Source organism: Bos taurus, chromosome 7 (assembly GCF_002263795.3).
Source record: "Bos taurus isolate L1 Dominette 01449 registration number 42190680 breed Hereford chromosome 7, ARS-UCD2.0, whole genome shotgun sequence".
Taxonomy (NCBI): domain Eukaryota; kingdom Metazoa; phylum Chordata; class Mammalia; order Artiodactyla; family Bovidae; genus Bos; species Bos taurus.
In genome coordinates, this window is record NC_037334.1 from 109,567,987 (window position 1) to 109,590,384 (window position 22,398).

General features: G+C 38.6%; 1 protein-coding gene across 15 annotated transcripts in view; it reads right to left on the reverse strand.

Moving 5' to 3' along the window:
* Window positions 1-22,398, reverse strand: part of TMEM232 (transmembrane protein 232) — a 346,237-nt gene that overhangs the window by 185,915 nt on the left and 137,924 nt on the right. For all 15 annotated transcript variants that reach the window (XR_009495390.1, XR_009495389.1, XR_009495391.1 and 12 more), the window contains one exon: window positions 6,525-6,772. Coding sequence is in view for 12 of the 15 variants with exons in the window: in XM_059888844.1 (XP_059744827.1) it covers window positions 6,525-6,772 (248 nt within the window). In the remaining 3 variants the exon portion in view is untranslated. The remainder of the gene's footprint in view (window positions 1-6,524; window positions 6,773-22,398) is intronic.

The following is a 22,398-nucleotide window of genomic DNA, read 5'->3' on the forward strand; positions in this document are numbered from 1 at the left end:
TTATTTATTACAATTACATTAATGAATATCATATTAGGATGAAAACAAATGTTTTTAAAAATCTACTAAATGAAAGAACAGTAGGATAAGGAGCTATAACACGTCCAGGCTCGTTACGCACATTCTCTCCTTCTCTCCTAAGGACAAGGTCAAGAAGAATGCACAACTTTCACATTTTTAAAGATTAGCAGCCTTAGACTCAAAGAAGTTAAATAACTTACTCTAAATCAATCAGGGAAAAAAAGGCTTTAAGATAAACATCCTTGATATTCTATAAAGGAGGCATAGACATTTTTCCCTGCATGAAGCAGAACTAGACAGATGTGTTTAAGGTATTTCATTTAAGAATCCTTTGGAGCTTTCCTTTCTAAAATATCTCCCTCTCTCAAAAAATATATATATAATATATATATTTATATAATAATATACTGAATTATATTTATATAATATATAAATATATGAATCAATAAAATAAATTAATATATAAAATAAACATATATTTAATAAAATAAGTTAATGTATAAATATATTGATAACATGTTTAATTAATTTTATAATATATTTTTATATATATTTTTTCCTCCATCAGCTTTAGCCAAAAATCGTACTAGTTAATAGAAAACGCCTCCTCTTTGAGACAGATTTCCTAATATTAAGCTAGACAGCTGCTGCTGCTGCTGCTGCTAAGCTGCTTCAGTCGTGTCCGACTCAGTGCGACCCCATAGACGGCAACCCACCAGGCTCCCCCGTTCCAGGGACTCTCCAGGCAAGAACAGGGCACAGGAAAAAGCAAATGTTCCTTAGGGCCTCCCTGGTGGCCCAGTGGTTAAGAATCTGCCTTGCAATGCAGGGGGCACAGGTGTGATCCCTCATCTTGCAAAACCTCACAAGCCGCAGTGCAGCTAAGCTCGGCACAACTACTGAGCCAGCACTCCGGAGCCTCCAGCCGCAGCTGTCAAAACCCACAGCCGCGAGCCCAGCTCTGCAGCGGGAGAAGCCGCCGCAGAGAGGCCAGCGCCCACCCAGAGGGCACCCCGCCCGTCCCGGCTAAAGACGGTCCAGTACAGCGACAGTGACCCCACACAGCTAAGGAAATGATAATTTAAAAACGCTCCTCAATCAAAGTCAAGTGCTGAAAACCAAGTACAGAAATTGAAAACATATTTGTAAGAAGTCTTTTCTTATGATTTATAAGTCTTTACTTATGACAAGATAAGTTTTTTGTTTCTGTTGCTAACAACAGCTCAAGGGTTTGCCATCAGACGAAATAAGTCCACACGAGGGGAAGAAATCCACACAGTACACTCAGGAGTCTGAATGCATTCGTTTAAGTTCAGACTTTAGCACTTAACGGTTATACGTATATGGGCAAATTTCTTAATCTCTCAGTAATCATGTCTCCAAAATGGAGATTTTAACAATATATAAAATGGATATAACAATCCTGTCTACATCTAAGGGTGCTGCTTAGCAGGGTGCCTTGTTTATAAGATGCACTCAGCTAGGGAGGCAGACAGAACTGCTTGACTTTCACACTGGAGATTCATCCTAAATAGTCTGGCAACTTGTCTACTAGAACTAGGGATTCTAAGAGTCTCCCACCTTGTACATCCAACTCCTGAGGAGCCAAATGGCCTCCTATTACAATGATTAAGAGCACTTCCCAAGGGCCCAAGTCCTAAGCATCTGACATCCAGCTGATGCCCACCTCAGGGGCTTCCCAGGCTATGCTAGCAGTAAAGATTCCGCCTGCCAATGCAGGTGATGTAAGAGACCCAGGTTCAATCCCTGGGTTGGGAAGATCCCGTGGAGGAGGGCATGGTAATCCACTCCAGTGTTCTTGCCTGGAGAATTCCATGGACAGATGAGCCTGGGGGCTACAGTCCATGGGGTCACACAGATTCAAACACAACTGAATCGACTTAGCATGCACTCATGCACGGCCACCTCAGAGACTTGGCAACTGAACCCAAATGTTTATCTCTTCCTTGAGAAGCTAATTTTCACTCTTATATTAAAAGGTAGAGTAGCAGTCACGCAGTGTCTCTCCCCTCAAAATGCAAATCCAGTCGAATGTCCAGTTGCTTCCCCAGACTTGGCATCCCTCCCGGGGACAGTGAGAGATGGGAACCAGGTGCCCCTCTGCGCTGCTCACTGCTGGTCTCTCCAGTTCAGTCAGTCCAGTCGCTCAGTTGTGTCCAGCTCTTCACGACCCCACGGACCGCAGAACGCCAGGCCTCCCTGTCCACCACCAATCCCCGGAGCTTACTCAAACTAACTCATGTCCATTGAGTCGGTGATGCCATCCAACCATCTCATCCTCTTTCATCCCCTTCTCCTCCCACCTTCAATCTTTCCCAGAATCAGGGTCTTTTCCAATGAGTCAGTTCTTCACCTCAAGTGGCCAAAGTATTGGGGTTTCAGCTTCAACATCAGTCCTTCCAATGAACACTCAGGACTGATTTCCTTTAGGGTGGACTGGTTGGATCTCCTTGAAGTCCAAGGGACTCTCAAGAGTCTTTACTGGTCTCTCCAGTAAAGCCTCTCCAATGCGACATTGCAGTACCCTTCTTTTCCCACCTTGTCTCCATTCAGTAAATGTTAGCTCTTCTGAGTTCCCCTACCTTGGAATTGCTCCTCTAATAAAGGAGGCTGCAGAGGAAATGCAGTAGCCTTTGGAAAGACTGCTCTGTTGAGGAAGTCAGCTATGTAAAATGTCCTGCCTGTATACCTATGGATGTTCTCAGCACATTCTTGTGAGTTTCACCTGGGCTCTCTTCCAGGTGTGGGTCTTATGAATGAAGTCTTCTGATATAAAACTGGTGAGCAAACTAAGCCTAATCAGAGACAAAGTTTTAAGTTAATATTCTCCTAGTCTTTCAGTTCAGTTCAGTTGCTCAGTCGTGTCCGACTCTTTGCGACCCCAAGAACCGCAGCACACCAGGCCTCCCTGTCCATCACCAACTCCCGGAGTTCACCCAGACTCGCATCCATCGAGTCAGTGATGCCATCCAGCCATCTCATCCTCTGTCGTCCCCTTCTCCTCCTGTCCCCAATCCCTCCCAACATCAGAGTCTTTTCCAATGAGTCAACTCTTCTCATGAGGTGGCCAAAGTACTGGAGTTTCAGCTTTAGCATCATTCCTTCCAAAGAAATCCCAGGGCTGATCTCCTTCAGAATGGGCTGGTTGGATCTCCTTGCAGTCCAAGGGACTCTCAAGTGTCTTCTCCTAGTCTTTACATGAGTGCAAATAATTACTGGTTTGTGAATTTTTAGGGATTCAAGGCAGAAGCTTAGAAAACACACCTCCAAGAAACCTCAGAAGCCAAAAAGTGTAAATGTAGAGACTGGTTTTTGAAAATTTTATCTTCAGAGTTCTGAATTCTCAGCCTTAAGGTAGATTGAAGATAGTTTTACTGACAAAGAAAGAAAAGGAGACAACAACAGCAACAACTATGTTTTGAAGTCCAAGCATCTATGCCTCGGTTTGGGGCTGCTGTTTTTATAGTAAAGAAACATAATGATTTTCTCATTTTTTAAAAAACGCTGAGGGGAAGAACAGCATGTACCACGAAAAAGCAAAAACCCCCAAATTTAATGGACAGAAGCAAAACAATGAATTTTCTTTTGAAAAATTTTGTAAAGGAAAGAAGTTTAATCTGTATCATTCAAAGCAATATATATAGCTTTATAAACGTGTAAAGAAAGAATTCCCATTTAAAGAGAATTTTACAGGCTAAGAACACAAGTGAGGAAAAATATTTTAGGAAATAAATTATAGGTTGTCAGATATACTGGACGCTTCAGCAATAAGGAAACTCCTATTTTCTTCTTACTAGTAAACATTCACACTGAAATAAGTATACTTTAGGACTCCAAAGCAATAAAGAAACATATGCTTTTAAATTTCCCAACTTCCTACCTCTTAGATGTGCCCCATCTTCTATAGGAGTCCTGAAATGTTGGCCTTCTTATACATTGCTATTTGATGAAAACACAAAATGGAGATTTCTAGGACTACTTGGTGAGGAACGGATGATATGACTATGCAAGAAGACCTCTCAAAAGCTGAAAAAGAGCTAAGGATACCGTGGGCTTCAAATTGTGTGTTTGTGATTGACCTGCAGGATTCCGGCATGCTCGATAGTGATTGCATTAATTCCGGTCTGCGGACCTGAATGTGGGAGGAGGTGGGGAAACAGGAGGAGCGACTGCCACGTAACCGCTGACTCAACGGAGAAGCAAGCAAACGGAAGAAACGACGTTGCCCGCGGTTAATGTCTAGTGGGCCAGAGCCATTTTTTCAACGCACAGCTAAGAGTTAAACTTGTTTTTCAGCCACTTCTTTAAAAGCAGGCCTATCCATACCCCTAATAGACAGTAAAGACTATTCAACCAGGCCTGACCTAGCCTTCGTCTTGAAGTCACTGAGCTACAGTCCTGTTCCGCTCACATCTGCTGCACCCCGGGATGAGTCCCCCGCTAACTGGAGCTGGCAATACGCACAGCTCCAGGGGGCACTGTGCCGTGCTCTATCGCAAGAAGGGTGCCATGTGAGAGGCGCCCTGTGCCACCCTGAGGGGCCTCTGCTAGAGGGCAGCTCGGCTCTCATTCTGGTCAGAGACTGATTTTTAGAGGCTGTAATCAGCTGTGGAAAAATAAAAATGCATAAAGGAGATGGTGTTTTCACAGGTCAGTGATGAATGAGTCTCACTTGTGTAATGAACCATGGGCTCTGAGAACAGCGCACGCCCCAGTCCTGCGGTACCCACGGGCTCTGGGGTCCTAACCCGGCCCCGCGTCTCTCGTCTCTGTCTCTGACCCCGCGGAGCCTCCTCCCGGTCCCAGCCCGCCGCATCCCTCCCCGCTGTGCTTTCCATCCTCAGCGCAGCTCGCCCCTTACTTGCATCTTCTCCCTTTGCCTTCGACCTCTTTCCCCTTCCTTCCTGCTCCTACTTTTCCTTTCGGTTCTGCCCTTTTAAGCATCCCCAACATGCTTCCCTCTCTCTCTAGCCCCTTCCTTACTGTGTCCCAGCGGGTGCATCCCCATCCGCCTTTTCACTGTCTCTTTACCTTTCCCCTCACTGTTCTTTACTATTCTTTAAAGTAATTTTAAAATTACTTTAGAACATAGAAAAAGAAAATAAATGGGAATTTCATATTTTATAGACATTTAACATCAGGAAAAATGTTGACAGCAGATAGATTACTCAAAAAACATTGTTGGGACGTTAAATAATCACATGGATCAACACTTCACATCACATACAAAAAAAAAAAAAATTCACATGATTAAAGTGTCCAAAATAAATCCTTAAAAGTACTAGAAGATTCCATATCCCACTCCTAAAATTGAGAGGAAGAAACTCCAAGAGTTCAATTTCTATTAAACTATTGAAAAGATATGCTATTTTAATATTATCTCTGCTACATCACCACCACTTTGACTTACCTTCACGTCATTAAAACATGTCTGAAAATATAGAAAATATAGGCCAGTGGAAGGAAACTAGAGCTGTTAATAAAAATGTGAGAGTCTAAATCAGGGAGTACAAACCATAATCCATGTTTAAATGTCAGAGCACTCTCAAACACTATTTGTAAGTGTAGCTTAACTGGAATTAATATCAAGACATCAATTTTTTAAAATGATAACACTGGAAACTCCGGTATCACACAAGGTGTCATCGTCACCTGGATACTGATTTATCAGAAGAAGGCAGGGCGCCCTGTAGTGTTTCCACAAGTTTATCTGCAGCTGAAACCATGGTTAGGACATGGTGACCACAAGGAATGTTACTTGAAATGTTAGAAAAAGATTTTCTTAAAACAAAAATTTCTAACTAAAATTCAAATGCACCTTGAAAATAATTATTTTTAAGAAGAATAACAAAAAGAATAGAAGAAAACTTTTGAGGCAATGAATAGACTTATGGCATAAGTGCTATAATGGTTTCCCAACTGCATACTTATCAATTTGTAGGCATTAAATATGTACAGCTTTGCACGTCAGTCATACCTCGGTAAGGCATTTTTTTTTAAAGGGAAAAGTAAACACTAGGAGAAATGTGACAATATTTTAATCTCAAAATGGAAAGAATTTTCCTAAACAGACTTAAGAAATCCATAAACCACAATCAAAAATGGAGAGAAAATTTAAAATGTACTCATTTCTTATATTAACATTTTATAGACCTTGGAAGGACACACAGTGGTTATAATAGGGAGAAATAGGGTAAACTAGGCAAATGTAGGTCACTATGGAGGAGAAGCTTTCACTTTAATAAAACAGTGATGTATATTACACAATAATACCTATTTTAAGCACGAGGAAACACTTTCCGAGAAAGGAATACTTGCTTATGATAGAATATCTAGATAAAATATCTAGAAGGTGATGAAGCCAAGATTTGAATCAAAAAAGGTAAACTGAGTTAAAGTGGCACATGATTATGGGTAATTCATAGGATTCCAAAATGTTGTGTTAGAATAACAGAAATATTTTGAATAGTGCGTCAGCTTACCTTACAGTAAAACATAGGACTCTCTTCTTCATGGAACCCTGCATTTTGTTCACATCTCTCCTCTGATACCGTTTCATCAGTGGTCTTTTCAGAGGAAGAACACAGGCATCGACGGAAGGGAAGAACAGTTTGGAAAGCACGCTGGCAATTCTCCAGCCTATGTATTTGGAGAAACTTTCATCCCCTATATTTGATGAAACTTTTGTACTATTACTTGTGAAAGGATCAGTTGGGTCATTTATCTCCGCCTGTTTAAAGAAAAAAAAAAAAGTAACAACAAAGAATTAAATGAGAGAAAAAATAATGTGTTATTAAATAAAAGGTAAGATATATTTTTATTTTCTTTGACTAGGAAAGAAATAGTCTTCCTATTAAATAAAAATAAGATTTAAAGGAGAAAAATGCATTTTCTCAAAAGATTTTAAAAATCGTAGGAAGAATTTTCAACCAAAAAAACTATTAAGCATAAAGGAAATTAGTCTTGAAATTTTTTTAATGTAATGATATAATTTCTATTTTAAATCTATATACTTCCCATACAAGAATTTCATAAGCATTTATAATACTTAACAAGAAAGTAAGCAATCAGTTGAAGCATTGATAGTATAAATGTTTTATTAGGTCAGACTTTCATTTCTCTCTGTGTAATCTAAACTTTCCTTGAAGCCAACAGAAAATTTCTATAGCATGAAATCTGAGTTAAGTAAAATACAAAAAGGGCTTTATAGTTAGCTTGTATTGGAAATGTTACAGGGTTTAGATTTATATTGAATTATGTCCTAATACAGAAACACACACACACACACACACACACAAAACTCAAGAATATATAAGCAATTTTTATTCGGGTAAGAGCAATTTTCTGAATTTTCTTATTTATGTCCAATAATATCCATGACTGATTTTTAATTATACCTTCTTCTGAAACAGCTAAAGGTACATTTTCTTCAAATAAATGAAGATGTAAGTTTCACAATGTCATGTATTATGTTTTTAGTGTTCACAATAAGTTAATATTAAAAACTCTTTCTCATAACTAAGTTAGGTACTACCTCCTTTTATTTGTTTTTACAGTTTTATTTAATATTATCCATCTTCGGGCAGCTCATTATTAGTCACGCAGGATTCATTTTAAATATCTGTAGATCCTTCGGTAGAAAATGAAGAATGAAAAATGTTTTTCTTCATATGAACATCTAAATAACCTCTTTAGGATTCCAAGATTAGGGCTAGCACAGTGAAATTACTATTTAAAGACTAACTATTGCATTATCTCAGCTTCCCTGATGGCTCAGTGCGTAAAGAATCTGCCTGCAATGCAGGAGACACAGGAGACACAGGTTTAATCCCTGGGTCAGGAAGATCCCCTGGGGGAGGAAATGACAACCCACTCCAGTCGTTTCTTGCCTGAATAATCCCATGGACAGAGAAGCCTGGTGGGTTACAGTCCAAAGGGTTGTAAAGAGTCAGACATGACTGACTGAATGATTTCATTATCTAGACAAAATTACAGTGGAAAAAATGAGAACAATCTTATGATAAAGACTGAAAAAGTAAAGGTTTAAAGCAATGAGGAAAACAGAAAAAGGCAAAATAAATAATACAGAAGACTGAAAGGATAAGAAAGAATAACAGGCAAATACACGTAAAAAGGGTGTGGTGAAAATCACACATGTAAGCATCAATATAATGAAATGAAGACTCAAAGGAGCCTCAAAGTGCTAGAAAATTACACTGACCCTTAAAAAGAGGGCTACATTTCCACTATTTCAGAAAAAGAACCTTTTCACCAGCCTTTATTGATATATACCTACTCTTAAATATCTTTGATTTCCATTATCTCTGGATATTGAAATCAGTATACAGTTCCGTTTATTCTATTCCCAGTTGTGTATCTTGCTTATTAACCAGGTCAAGCTCATGGAAAGAGCATTCAATTCGAAACAAGAAGTTAAATGTGCCTAGGACACTCAATAGCTGTTATGATTTTTAGGACATTAAGGTGTCAAAGTCTGCATGTCCCATCGATAAAACGGTAATCACAATATCTGGGTTATTTATTCTGCTCCATTTCTGTGGATTAATTTTTTCATAAGAAAAGGTAGTTCAAAATCAATAACACCATATAGTTGTACAAACATGTTACTAAGAGTTCTTCCATTGCTGACAGAATATGAATGAATACATGTCTGAGTGAATGAATAAACCAACCAAAACAGTGTCTTCTCACCACATAATTTCTGGTAACCACCTTGTTTCCAGGGGAGCGCTGCTGAGCATCACAGAATCTGCACGCCCTTCTCACTCTGTCTCGCTTGGCTGTGCTTTGCCTTCTGCCCTCCTGGATGGGTCATAGACCCAGAGGCCAGCTCCCTCCCAGAGCAGCATGAAGACAGTGCCGCAGCCTCCTCAGTGGTTCCCTACTTGAAAGCTCAGGTCAGTTTTCCTTCCTCAGTGATTCCCAAGGCATTCAACTTATGGAAAAGTAGTTTCAAATACTGGTCAAATGCATATTGGCCTTATCTATAAAAGGTTTTGTTCGTTTTCCTGCAGGAAGAAGTCAGGAAAGAAGATGGACTTTGCAGTTAGATCTGAAATCAGGTCTAGCTATTAAGGATGCAACTTACAGAACTGAGTTAACCTCTCCCGGTCTATGCTTTGGGTTCAGTTTGGTTCCACCGTGTTTTTCATTTGTGATGTAGAGATAATAATAGCCACTGCTTAGAGCTTTGTGAGGGTTCACGTAGACAACAGAGATGACCTGTGTCGCCAAGAGTGAGACGCTCAACAGGCACCAGTGCTTTCGGGGGTGCCCCAAGACAGACGCAATGCTCGAGCTTTCATGAGCTGCTCCCACCACCGACCTAGAGAAGCCTTGATCCACCTCTTCAGCCAAAGACAAGTTTGTTACATAGTCACTTTTATATTAGCAAATTTATCAAATAAGATTATAATTATATTTCCAGAGTAATCTCTAAGGAATCTTCTTTCTTCATGAGCTATTATCCCCTCCCCCCCCTTTTTTTTTTACTACAACGCAGGGCATGTGGGATCTTAGTTCCCAGACCAGGGATTGAACCCATGCCCCTAGCATTGGAAGCACAGAGTCTTAACCACGAGGCCACCAGGGAAGACCTATTATTCTCATTTTAAAATTCAGAGACTGAATTTATTTATGCCAATGATACATTAGTATGAATCTATACATCTTAGAAGTAAATTTACCAAAAACATTAATGACCACTTTTAAAAGTAGACTCTGAAATCAAGAAATTACTATTTAGTCTGCCAGTGAGTATTATCCCAAATTCCATCTTTATACATTAATATTCTTATCATGTGTCCCTATTTTTTAACAATGCCATGTAGGCTTTAAAATTCAGGATTCTTCTTATTGGCTTGTTGAAACTTGATACTTTTTATTAAGAAACATGGCAATTTTTGATTACCTATGCTAATTTTACTGATTTAGTCTTAAAATTGGAAAAGTGGTACTCCTGAAGAATATTTCTCTCACACACAGATTGCAGCCACATGCAAGGTCAGATTTTCATTCTTCTGTCTTTATTTTGGGCGTAATGATGGTAAAAATCATGATTCATTTAGGCTGGCAAGAAGATAGATAACTCAGAGCAGGTGAAATTACCCAAAGAATTTTGATGTAGTAGCAACAAAAAAGAAAAGAAAATCCTGTCCAGAGTTCTGCATTTTCCATCAGTATTTAGGGAACTGTAGTAAACACACTAAAATTCAAGCTAATTCACACTACCCTTGACATGAGAGAATAAAAGGGAAAGAAATAGGGTGTTAGGGCACTGCAGCACAGCCTGCACCAGTACTTCTCCATCTCTTCGTCTCTGTTTTTGGCCTCCACTTCTCCTCAAGTAGACTCAGAGCTGAGAACATTTAACTTATTTGTGAAAAAATATATAATTTTTCTTCAAAGTTAAAAATTTTAATGTTTTATAGTTTTCTATATATAGGTCTTTAGTTTCTTTAGGTAGATATATTCCTAAGTATTTTATTCTTTCCGTTGCAATGGTGAATGGAATTATTTCCTTAATTTCTCTTTCTGTTTTCTCATTATTAGTGTATAGGAATGCAAGGGATTTCTGTGTGTTGATTTTATATCCTGCAACTTTACTATAGTCATTGATTAGTTCTAGTAATGTTCTAGTAGAGTCTTTAGGGTTTTCTATGTAGAGGATCATGTCATCTGCAAATAGTGAGAGTTTTACTTCTTCTTTTCCAATTTGGATTCCTTTTATTTCTTTTTCTGCTCTGATTGCTGTGGCCATTGAGGATAATGTTTGCTGTGGGTTTGTCATATATAGCTTTTATTATGTTGAGGTATGTTCCTTCTATTCCTGCTTTCTGGAGAGTTTTTATCATAAATGGGTGTTGAATTTTGTCAAAGGCTTTCTCTGCATCTATTGAGATAATCATATGGTTTTTATTTTTCAATTTGTTAATGTGGTGTATTACATTGATTGATTTGAAGATATTGAAGAATCCTTGCATCCCTGGGATAAAGCCCACTTGATCATGGTGTATGATCTTTTTAATGTGTTGTTGGATTCTGATTGCTAGAATTTTGTTAAGGATTTTTGCATCTATGTTCATCAGTGATATTGGCCTGTAGTTTTCTTTTTTTGTGGGATCTGTGTCAGGTTTTGGTATTAGGGTGATGGTGGCCTCATAGAATGAGTTTGGAAGTTTACCTTCCTCTGCAATTTTCTGGAAGAGTTTGAGCAGGATAGGTGTTAGCTCTTCTCTAAATTTTTGGTAGAATTCAGCTGTGAAGCCGTCTGGACCTGGGCTTTTGTTTGCTGGAAGACTTCTGATTACAGTTTCAATTTCCGTGCTTGTGATGGGTCTGTTAAGATTTTCTATTTCTTCCTGGTCCAGTTTTGGAAAGTTGTACTTTTCTAAGAATTTGTCCATTTCTTCCATGTTGTCCATTTTATTGGCATATAATTGTTGATAGTAGTCTCTTATGATCCTTTGTATTTCTGTGTTGTCTGTTGTGATCTCTCCATTTGCATTTCTAATTTTATTGATTTGATTTTTCTCCCTTTGTTTCTTGATGAGTCTGGCTAATGGTTTGTCAATTTTATTTATCCTTTCAAAGAACCAGCTTTTGGTTTTGTTGATTTTTGCTATGGTCTCTTTTGTTTCTTTTGCATTTATTTCTGCTCTAATTTTTAAGATTTCTTTCCTTCTACTAACCCTGGGGTTCTTCATTTCTTCCTTTTCTAGTTGCTTTAGGTGTAGAGTTAGGTTATTTATTTGACTTTTTTCTTGTTTCTTGAGGTGTGCCTGTATTGCTATGAACTTCCCCTTAGGACTGCTTTTACTGTGTCCCACAGGTTTTGGGTTGTTGTGTTTTCATTTTCATTCGTTTCCATGCAAATTTTGATTTCTTTCTTGATTTCTTCTGTGATTTGTTGGTTATTCAGCAGCGTGTTGTTCAGCCTCCGTATGTTGCATTCACCATTGCAATGAAAAGAATAAAATACTTAGGAATATATCTACCTAAAGAAACTAAAGACCTATATATAGAAAACTATAAAACACTGGTGAAAGAAATCAAAGAGGACACTAATAGATGGAGAAATATACCATGTTCATGGATTGGAAGAATCAATATAGTGAAAATGAGTATACTACCCAAAGCAATCTATAGATTCAATGCAATCCCTATCAAGCTACCAAAAGTATTCTTCACAGAGCTAGAAAAAATAATTTCACAATTTGTATGGAAATACAAAAAGCCTCGAAGAGCCAAAGCGATCTTGAGAAAGAAGAATGGAACTGGAGGAATCAACCTACCTGACTTCAGGCTCTACTACAAAGCCACAGTTATCAAGACAGTATGGTACTGGCACAAAGACAGAAATATAGATCAATGGAACAAAATAGAAAGCCCAGAGATAAATCCACGCACATATGGACACCTTATCTTTGACAAAGGAGGCAAGAATATACAATGGATTAAAGACAATCTCTTTAACAAATGGTGCTGGGAAATCTGGTCAACCACTTGTAAAAGAATGAAACTAGACCACTTTCTAACACCATACACAAAAATAAACTCAAAATGGATTAAAGATCTAAACGTAAGACCAGAAACTATAAAACTCCTAGAGGAGAACATAGGCAAAACACTCTCTGACATACATCACAGCAGGATCCTCTATGACCCACCTCCCAGAATATTGGAAATAAAAGCAAAAATAAACAAATGGGACCTAATTAACCTTAAAAGCTTCTGCACATCAAAGGAAACTATTAGCAGGGTGAAAAGACAGCCTTCAGAATGGGAGAAAATAATAGCAAATGAAGCAACTGACAAACAACTAATCTCAAAAATATACAAGCAACTCCTACAGTTCAACTCCAGGAAAATAACTGACCCAATCAAAAAATGGGCCAAAGAACTAAATAGACATTTCTCCAAAGAAGACATACAGAGGGCTAACAAACACATGAAAAGATGCTCAACATCACTCATTATCAGAGAAATGCAAATCAAAACCACTATGAGGTACCATTTCACACCAGTCAGAATGGCTGCGATCCAAAAGTCTACAAATAATAAATGCTGGAGAGGGTGTGGAGAAAAGGGAACCCTCTTACACTCTTGGTGGGAATACAAACTAGTACAGCCATTATGGAGAACAGTGTGGAGATTCCTTAAAAAACTGGAAATAGAACTGCCTTATGACCAGCAATCCCACTGCTGGGCATACACACTGAGGAAACCAGAAGGGAAAGAGACACGTGTACCCCAGTGTTCATCGCAGCACTGTTTATAATGGCTGGGACATGGAAGCAACCTAGATGTCCATCAGCAGATGAATGGATAAGAAAGCTTTGGTAGATATACACAATGGAGTATTACTCAGCCATTAAAAAGAAAACATTTGAATCAGTTCTAATGAGGTGGATGAAACTGGAGCCTATTATACAGAGTGAAGTAAGCCAGAAGGAAAAACACCAATACAGTATAATAACGCATATATATGGAATTTAGAAAGATGGTAACAATAACCCTGTGTACGAGACAGCAAAAGAGACACTGATGTATAGAACAGTCTTATGGACTCTATGGAAGAGGGAGAGGGTGGGAAGATTTGGGAGAATGGCATTGAAACATGTAAAATATCATGTATGAAATGAGATGCCAGTCCAGGTTCGATGCACGATACTGGATGCTTGGGGCTAGTGCAGTGGGACGACCCAGAGGGATGGTATGGGGAGGGAGGAGGGAGGAGGGTTCAGGATGGGGAACACATGTATACCTGTGGCGGATTCATTTTGATATTTGGCAAAACTAATACAATTATGTAAAGTTTAAAAATAAAATAAAAATTAAAAAAAAATTTTAAATGAAAGTGACTCACTGGTGGTCTCGAAAGATTATTTCCTCCAGGAGTTATAAAATCTCACAAATGAGGACAGCAGTTACTAAAATCGTGGTCCTCAGACCATGATTATTGTCATCGCCTCGGGGCATGTTATAAATAGAGAATTTCAGGCCATACTCCTAAATGTATTAAAGTTTAAAACCCACTATTACAGTAGACTAAGAAAAGGACTAGATGGGAATATCCATTTTCCCACTTTACAAATTGAGTGACCTTGCACAGATTACTTAGCCGCTCTGAGCATGCTTCTTCAGTCCTAAAATGGAATGATAACACTATTCTCCTCCCTGGGCTCCTGTAAAAGTTAAACACAAGAACTGAATGTATTTTCTAGCATAGTGTCTGACACACAGAAGTTCTTCAATAAATGCGAGTTTCTTGTTTCTATCTAATTTTAGAGGCAGGATGGCACGGAACCTTTAGGTTCAGCTCACTCACAGGTGCCTCCACGGCCGCTCACTCATTTTAATCTTGCTTAGACTCAGGTCCTCACCTGTATGAGTGCTGATGGTGGTGGGAATTATGAGGTTTAGATGAGTTTCGTTAGGTAAGATACTTAGCACAGCGGCTGGTGCATTGTAAAATCTCTGCAAATATTTTTGTTTTCTTAAAACAATGTGTCTGTTACACTGGAATTCTATTGATAAGTATTTAAGGAAACTATATGCTGCCAAAAATGCATCTCCCTTTCCCCACTCAAGAGTTTCCATTTATGTCAGAAGAATAACCACATGTGGGGGAAGAGAAAGAGAGGTACTGAGAGGACAGGGAAAATACTGCTGCTGTTCTGCTTTGCTGCTCTACAGAGCGCATTAGGAGTATGGAAATGTTGTAAAGAATAAAAACAAGTTTTATTTTAAAGATCTCACCAGGAAATGTTAACCACCAAGTGCTTACCTAATGAGTCAAAGGTACTCTGAATAAAATCGCGTATTCGTTTTAGCTGTACATATTTCCTTCTGATATTTTAGGTCATGTAACAGATGGCAGAGAGCATTTACACATGATGACTTTTCCTAGGCGTGCCAACATATGCTGCTGAATTGCCTATACAGCGGAGCCTTGCTCATTGCAAGTCTCCCTGGAAGTATTTCAAACAAAGCACATCAATTAACATTTGTTTATTATGCCGCTGTGAGTATATGACAGTTTTTGATTTCTTTCCCAAATACTCAGGCAACAGTTGGGTTTATATTGAATTTGTCAGATAAAGGGCTCATGTTTAGGGATCTATTTAGAAATGTTTTTCACTTCAAACATGCTACTAAATATCTCACTTCTCATCTAACCTGCATTAGGCATCAAATTTTCTGAACAGATAAAAAAAGAATTACAGATGATAGAACGTTATTATGGATTAAAAAAAAATACAAGCCATGAAAGTATACAACACAGCGAAGGATTTACCAGTGATGTAGATAAATTCAGGTATTAAATATAAACCTTAAATTATCTAATTCAGTAGATTATCATATGAATTGCATATATATTTTTAAAGTATAAAAAGATAGAATCTCTCTTAATTCCATTATTATATGGATTATCATATGAATTGCATATATATTTTTAAAGTAGAAAAAGATAAAATCTCTCTTAATTCCATAAATATACAAGTATCATAAATCCTTCTGAAATAAATCCTTCCCACTCTAATGTAGCCTATAATTAATGTGATTCACCCTGTGTAGGTAATATGATGAATACCTTTCATGAAGCAAGTATCTGGGAGCAAGGGAGTAGGAAGGAAAGAATAAACAAAGGTTTTCTATAATCACACTTGTTTGCATTAACTGAAGTAAGAGTGGGATAAACATTTTAGATCAAAGCATCTGAGGTGCAAGGCTTCACTGTGTAGTTTTGTTTTTTGGGTTTTTTGATATGTTCTCTGTTCACGTTGAGCAGTGAGGAAAGATCTGAAGACTAACAGAATGAGCAAGTTCCTATTTGATGCTATAGAATTTGTCCCCCAAAGTGAAGGTGAAGACAAAGTGACAGTGTTAGCCACTCAGTCGTGTCCAGTGCTTTGTGACCTGTGGACTGTCCACGCTTCGGGACCCCATGGACAGTAGCCCGCCAGGCTCCTCTGTCCATGGGATTCTCCAGGCAAGAACACTGCAGTGGGTTGCCATTCCGTTCTCCGGGGGATCATCACAACCCAGAAATCGAACTGGGGTCTCCCTCATTACAGGCAGATTCTTTACTGTCTGGGTCACCAGGGAGGCCCCAAGAATACTGGAGTGGGTAGCCATCCCTTTTCCAGGGCTCGAACAGAGGTCTCCTACACTGCAGGCAGATTCTTGACCATATGAGCCAGCAGGGAAGCACCAGGACAGTAATGTAAGTGGGTCAATAGAATGTGGGAACTAGTGACTAATTTTTTAAAACTGAGGACATTTAGGAATAAGTAATTAACCTTTTTATTTTATTTCTGTAAATCTGTTTGCCATTATAGGGCCAAAGGAAAGGAAAGAAAACCTTGATTATATCATGCTTATGTTCTACTGTAAAATTAAACCTATAAAGATGTATAGTGTAGAAAGTATTCAGACAAGACAGTACAATTTTAATAAATTCAAAATATTTGCTTTAACATATTACACTTATAGACCAAATGTGCTCATTCTTTTGAAATCATCTTGCTTTGTTTTATTCATATATGTGATTTAGTTGTTTAAGTTATTCCACAGTACCATTATTAACTTGCTTAAGAACAGGCAGGCTTTTAAAATATAAAATAAATGAGTGTCATTTCCCCAGAAAAATTAAGTATAAAAGGGAGCTTCAGCTGCAGAATTTAAGGAAGTTAGAAGATCACAGAGGAGTAACGTAAGAACAGAGTGCTGCCCGGGGATGGCAGAGAGAAAACCTGAAAACTGCATAGATGCCAATCACTTTGGGCTCCAAAATCACTGCAGACAGTAACTGCAGCCATGAAATTAAAAAATGCCTGCTCCTTGGAAGAAAAGCAGTGACCTAGACAGCGTATTAAAAAGCAGAGACATTACTTTGCCTGGAAAGATCCGTCTAGTTAAGGCTATGGTTTTTCCAGTGATCATGTAGAAATGTGAGAGTTGGACAATAAAAAAGGCTGAGCACTGAAGAACTGATGCCTTTGAACTGTGGTGTTGGAGAAGACTCATGAGAGTCCCTTGGACTGCAAGGAGATCCAACCAGTCCATCCTAGAGGAAATCAACCCAGAATATTCACTGGAAGAACTGATGCTGAAACTGAAGCTCCAATACTTTGGCCACCTGATGCGAAGAGCTGACGTGTTGAAAAGACCCTGATGCTGGGTCTTGAAGACTGAAGATTGAAGGGGATGGCAGAGGATGAGATGGTTGGATGGCATCACTGACTTAATGGACATGCGTTTGAGCAAACCCTGGGAGATGGTGAAGGATGGGGAAACGTGGGGTGCTGCAGTCCATGGGGTCACAAAGAGTTGGACATGACTGAGCAACTGAACAGAACAGCAATCACTTTGATCTTTTGAATAATTAGCTTTGGAGAATTTAAAGGAGTTAGTTTAGACACTGTTAGTACTGAACCTAGTACAGACATGTTAATATGTAGCTTGACATTAAAATTGTACTACCTTGAGGCTTCCCTAGTGGTTCAGTGGTTAAGATGCCACGCTTCCATTGCAGGGGCCTGGGTACAATCCCTGGTCAGGGAACCGGATGCCACATGCTGCAACAACAACAACAAAACCTCACGTGCACACTGAAGACTGGAGATCCCACAAGCGGCACAGCCACACAAATAAATATTTTAAAAATTTATATACTAGCTAAAAATAAGTTGGAAAAATTTGATGACTAAAGTCATAAAAAGGATGCAAGGAAAAACATTATATAGGAAAAGAATAACAGCAATGGATTAGATACTTTGTCCCATCCATACTAAAATAGATTCTTGGCCAACAAACCTTTAGAATCAAATTGAATAAAACCCTTCTATCAGCGAAAACTGACAGAATTAGCCACCAGCCAACGCTCATGAAAAGAATATGAAAGGATTTTCTTTGAGCAAAAGAAAAATAATCCCGTATAGAAGGCCAGCAATTCAAGAAGAAAAAGTAAGGAAAGAAACAAGTAAATATATCAGTAAAGCACAAGTATATTGAGTGTATAAAACAACATTAATATGTTGGCATCTGTAAACAGACACACAAGCATACAGCATACACATATAGAAACACATCCAAGAAACACAATTTAAATGCTCAACAGGAAAAGTGTACAAAAGAAATAAAAGTTGTTAAAGTATTATAAGACCATTTTATGGCCCAGGAAAACATAAATCCCCCTACATTAGAATGAGATAATGAAGGATTCATTTTGAAACATTGGAGTAACAAATAAAAGACTGCGTGACTACAAAATAAACAAGCAGAAAGGCTAGGATGCAATGGTATAATGAGAAATCTTCCTGAAAGGGCACACAACTAGTTTTAAAAAAAGGATAGAGGACAACCAGAAAATAAGTAACAAAATGGCAACAAGTACATAACTATCAATAATCACTTTACATGTCTACGGATTAAATTCTCCAATCACAGCACATAAGGTAGCTGCTGCTACTGCTGCTGCTGCTGCTGCTAAGTCGCTTCAGTCGTGTCCAACTCTGTGCGACACCATAGATGGCAGCCCACCAGGCTCCCTCATCCCTGGGATTCTCCAGGCAAGACGACTGAAGTGGGTTGCCATTTCCTTCTCCAATGCATGAAAGTGAAAAGTGAAAGTCAAGTCGCTCAGTCGTGTCCGACTCTTAGCGACCCCATGGACTGCAGCCCACCAGGCTCCTCCATCCATGGGATTTTCCAGGCAAGAGTACTGGAGTGGGGTGCCATTGCCTTCTCTTTAAGGTAGTTGACTGGATTAAAAAAAAAAAAAAAAAACAAGACCTAACTACATGTTGCCTAGAAGAGACTCTACAGCTAAAGACAAATGCAGACTGAAAGTGGGGACAGAAAAATATGTTCCATGCAAACAGATGTGAAAAGAAAGCTAGGATAGCAATAATCATATCAGAAAAGTAAACTTCAGAGCCAAAGTCTATAATAAAAGACTAGAAAGGACGTTAAATAATGACAAAGGGATCAATACAAGAGGATATAACATCCGTAACCATGCACATGCCTAAATACAGGGGCCCCTAAATACAAGAGCGAGTGTTAGCAGACACTGAGGGAGAGACTAACACGACAGTAGTGGTGAGTGAGTTCCGGGAGCTGCTGATGGACGGGGAGCCCTGGCGTGCTGTGATCCATGGGCTCGCAGAGTCGGACACGACTGAGCGACTGAACTGAACTGAACTGAAGAAACCTTGACATCCCACTTATATCAATGGACAGAGATCCAGACAGAAAATCAGTAAGAAAGCACTGGTCCTAAATGACAGACCGGTTGAACTTAACACAGATATTTCAGAACATTCGTCCAAAAGAGTCACACACGTACTGGACGCGAGTGCATATGGAAAGCTCTCCCAGACAGGTCGTGTACGAGGTCTAAAAACAAGTCTCAACTAATTTTAGAGGATAAAGCTTACGTCAAGTGTCACTTTTGACCATAACAAATAAATCTGGAAAACAATCGTAAGAAGAAGAATGGGAAAAACACAAGCACATGGAGACTGGGCCACGTCCTACATGCTGACAAAAAACAGTAGCTCAACCAAGAAATCAGAGACGATCAGAGTGCACCTTCAGACAAATGAAAAGCAACACAGAACTTTCCCAAATCTATCGTACATAGCAAAAGCACTTCTAAGAGAGAAGTGTTTAGCAATAAGGCCTACTTCATGAAGCAACACAAATCTCAAATAAAGGAGCACCTAAACAAATTAGAAAAAGAACAAACAAAACCCAAAGGAGGCAGAAGAAATAAAATAATAAAGGTAATAAGAAAATAAATAAAATATAGACCAATAAAACAACAGGAAAGATCAATGAAACCAAGAGCTGATTTTCTTTTGAAAAATAAACAAATTTGATAAGCCTGTAGCTAGGCTCATTTTTAAAAAAAGACAGGATACAAATTAATAAGAAATGAAAGAGGAGAAATAGCAAATAATAAGAGAAAAAATCATAGGAGAATACTATAAATAGTTATATGTCAACAAATTGCATAACCAAGAACAAAGGGATAAACCTTTAGAAACATATAACCTATAATCTATCAAGATTAAATCAGGAGGAAATAGACAATCTGAACAGACTGATTACTAGAAATTAAATTGAATCAGGAATCAAAAATCTTCCAAAAAATTCCAGAAACAGACGTATTCACAGGAAAATTCTACCAAATTTAAAAAGGATAGTTAATACCTATCCTCAAACTATTCCAAAAAACTAAAGAGGAAGGAACACTCCCAAATTCATTCAACAAGGCCGCCATTACTTCATATCAAAACCAGATACTACAAAAAAGAAAAGTACAGGTCCCTGTCTTTGATGAATATGGATATAAGAATCCTCAACAAAATATTGGCAAACTTAATTCAACAAACATAAAAAACACCACACACCATGAACAAGTGAGACTTTATTCCAGGAAAGCAAGTAGAGTTCAACTTAAGCAACTCAATCAACGTGATACCCCACATTCACAAGATGAAGGATAAAAATCACATGATCATCTCAGTAGACACAGGGAAAGCATTTGACACAATTCAACACCCATCCATGATAAAAATTCTCAACAAAGTTGGTACAGAGGGAAAATATCTCAACAAGATAAAGGCCATTTATGAAAACCCATGACTAACATCATACTCAATGGTTAAGAAAAGAAAGCCTTTCCTCTAATACCAGGAACAAGGAGGCCCACTCTCACCGTTGCTCTTTAACATAGTACTGGAAGTCTTAGCCATAGCAGTCAGACAAAATAAATAAAAGGCATCCAGATTGGAAGGGAAGAAGTGAAACTCCCATTGTTTGCAGGTGTTGTTGTTTAGTTGCTAGGTTGTGTCTGACTCACTTGCAGGTCACACAATACTATATATAGAGAAACCTAAAAGTACACACACACAATTCAAACTAATGATTGAATTCAGTAAAGTTGCAGACGACAAGATTAATATACACAAATCTGTTGCTTTTCTATACACTAATAATGAACTATGTTTATTAGAACTATGTTTTATTAGAAATAAAAAAAAAATAATCCCATTGAAAACTACATCAAAAAGAACAAAATACCGATGAATAAACTTAACCAAAGTGGTGAAAGACCTATACTCTAAAAACTATAAGACACTGGTGAAGGAACTTAATAAATATGATATGAATACATGGAAAGATAGCCTGTGAAAATGGATTGGAAGAATATTGTTAAAATTTCCATCCTACCTACTCAAGTTCTATTCAGTTAACTCGCTCAATCGTGTCTGACTCTTTGTGACCTCATGAATTGCAGCATGCCAGGCCTTACTGTCCATCACCAAATCCCGGAGTTCACTCAAACTCATGTCCAATTGAGTCGGTGATGCCATCCAGCCATCTCATCCTCTGTCGTCCCCTTTTCCTCCTGCCCCCAATCCCTCCCAGATTCAGAGTCTTTTCCAATGAGTCAGCTCTTTGCATGAGGTGGCCAAAGTATTGGAGTTTCAGCTTTAGCATCAGTCCTTCCAATGAACACCCAGGACTGATCTCCTTCAGAATGGACTGGGTGCATCTCCTTGCAGTCCAAGGGACTCTCAAGAGTCTTCTCCAACACCACAGTTCAAAAGCATCAACTCTTCGGCGCTCAGCTTTCTTCACAGCCCAACTCTCACATCCATACATGACCACAGGAAAAACCATAGCCTTGACTAGACGGACCTTTGTTGGCAAAGTAATGTCTCTGCTTTTGAATATGCTATCTAGGTTGGACATAACTTTCTTTCCAAGGAGTAAGCGTCTTTTAATTTCATGGCTGCAGTCACTATCTGCAGTGATTTTGGAGCCCAAAAAAATAAAGTCTGACACTGTTTCCATTGTTTTGCCATCTATTTCCCATGAAGTGATGGGACCAGATGCCACGATCTTCGTTTTCTGAATGTTGAGCTTTAAGCCAACTTTTTCACTCTCCTCTTTCAGTTTCATCAAGAGGTTTTTTAGTTCCTCTTCACTTTCTGCCATAAGGGTGGTGTCATCTGCATGTCTGAGGTTATTGATATTTCTCCCGGCAATCTTGATTCCAGCTTGTGTTTCTTCCAGCCCAGCATTTCTCATGATGTACTCTGCATAGAAGTTAAATAAGCAGGGTGACAATATACAGCCTTGACGTACTCCTTTTCCTATTTGGAACCAGTCTGTTGTTCCATGTCTAGTTCTAACTGTTGCTTCTTGACCTGCATACATATTTCTCAAGAGGCAGATCAGGTGGTCTGGTATTCCCATCTCTTTCAGAATTTCCCACAGTTTATTGTGATCCATATAGTCAAAGGCTTTGGCATA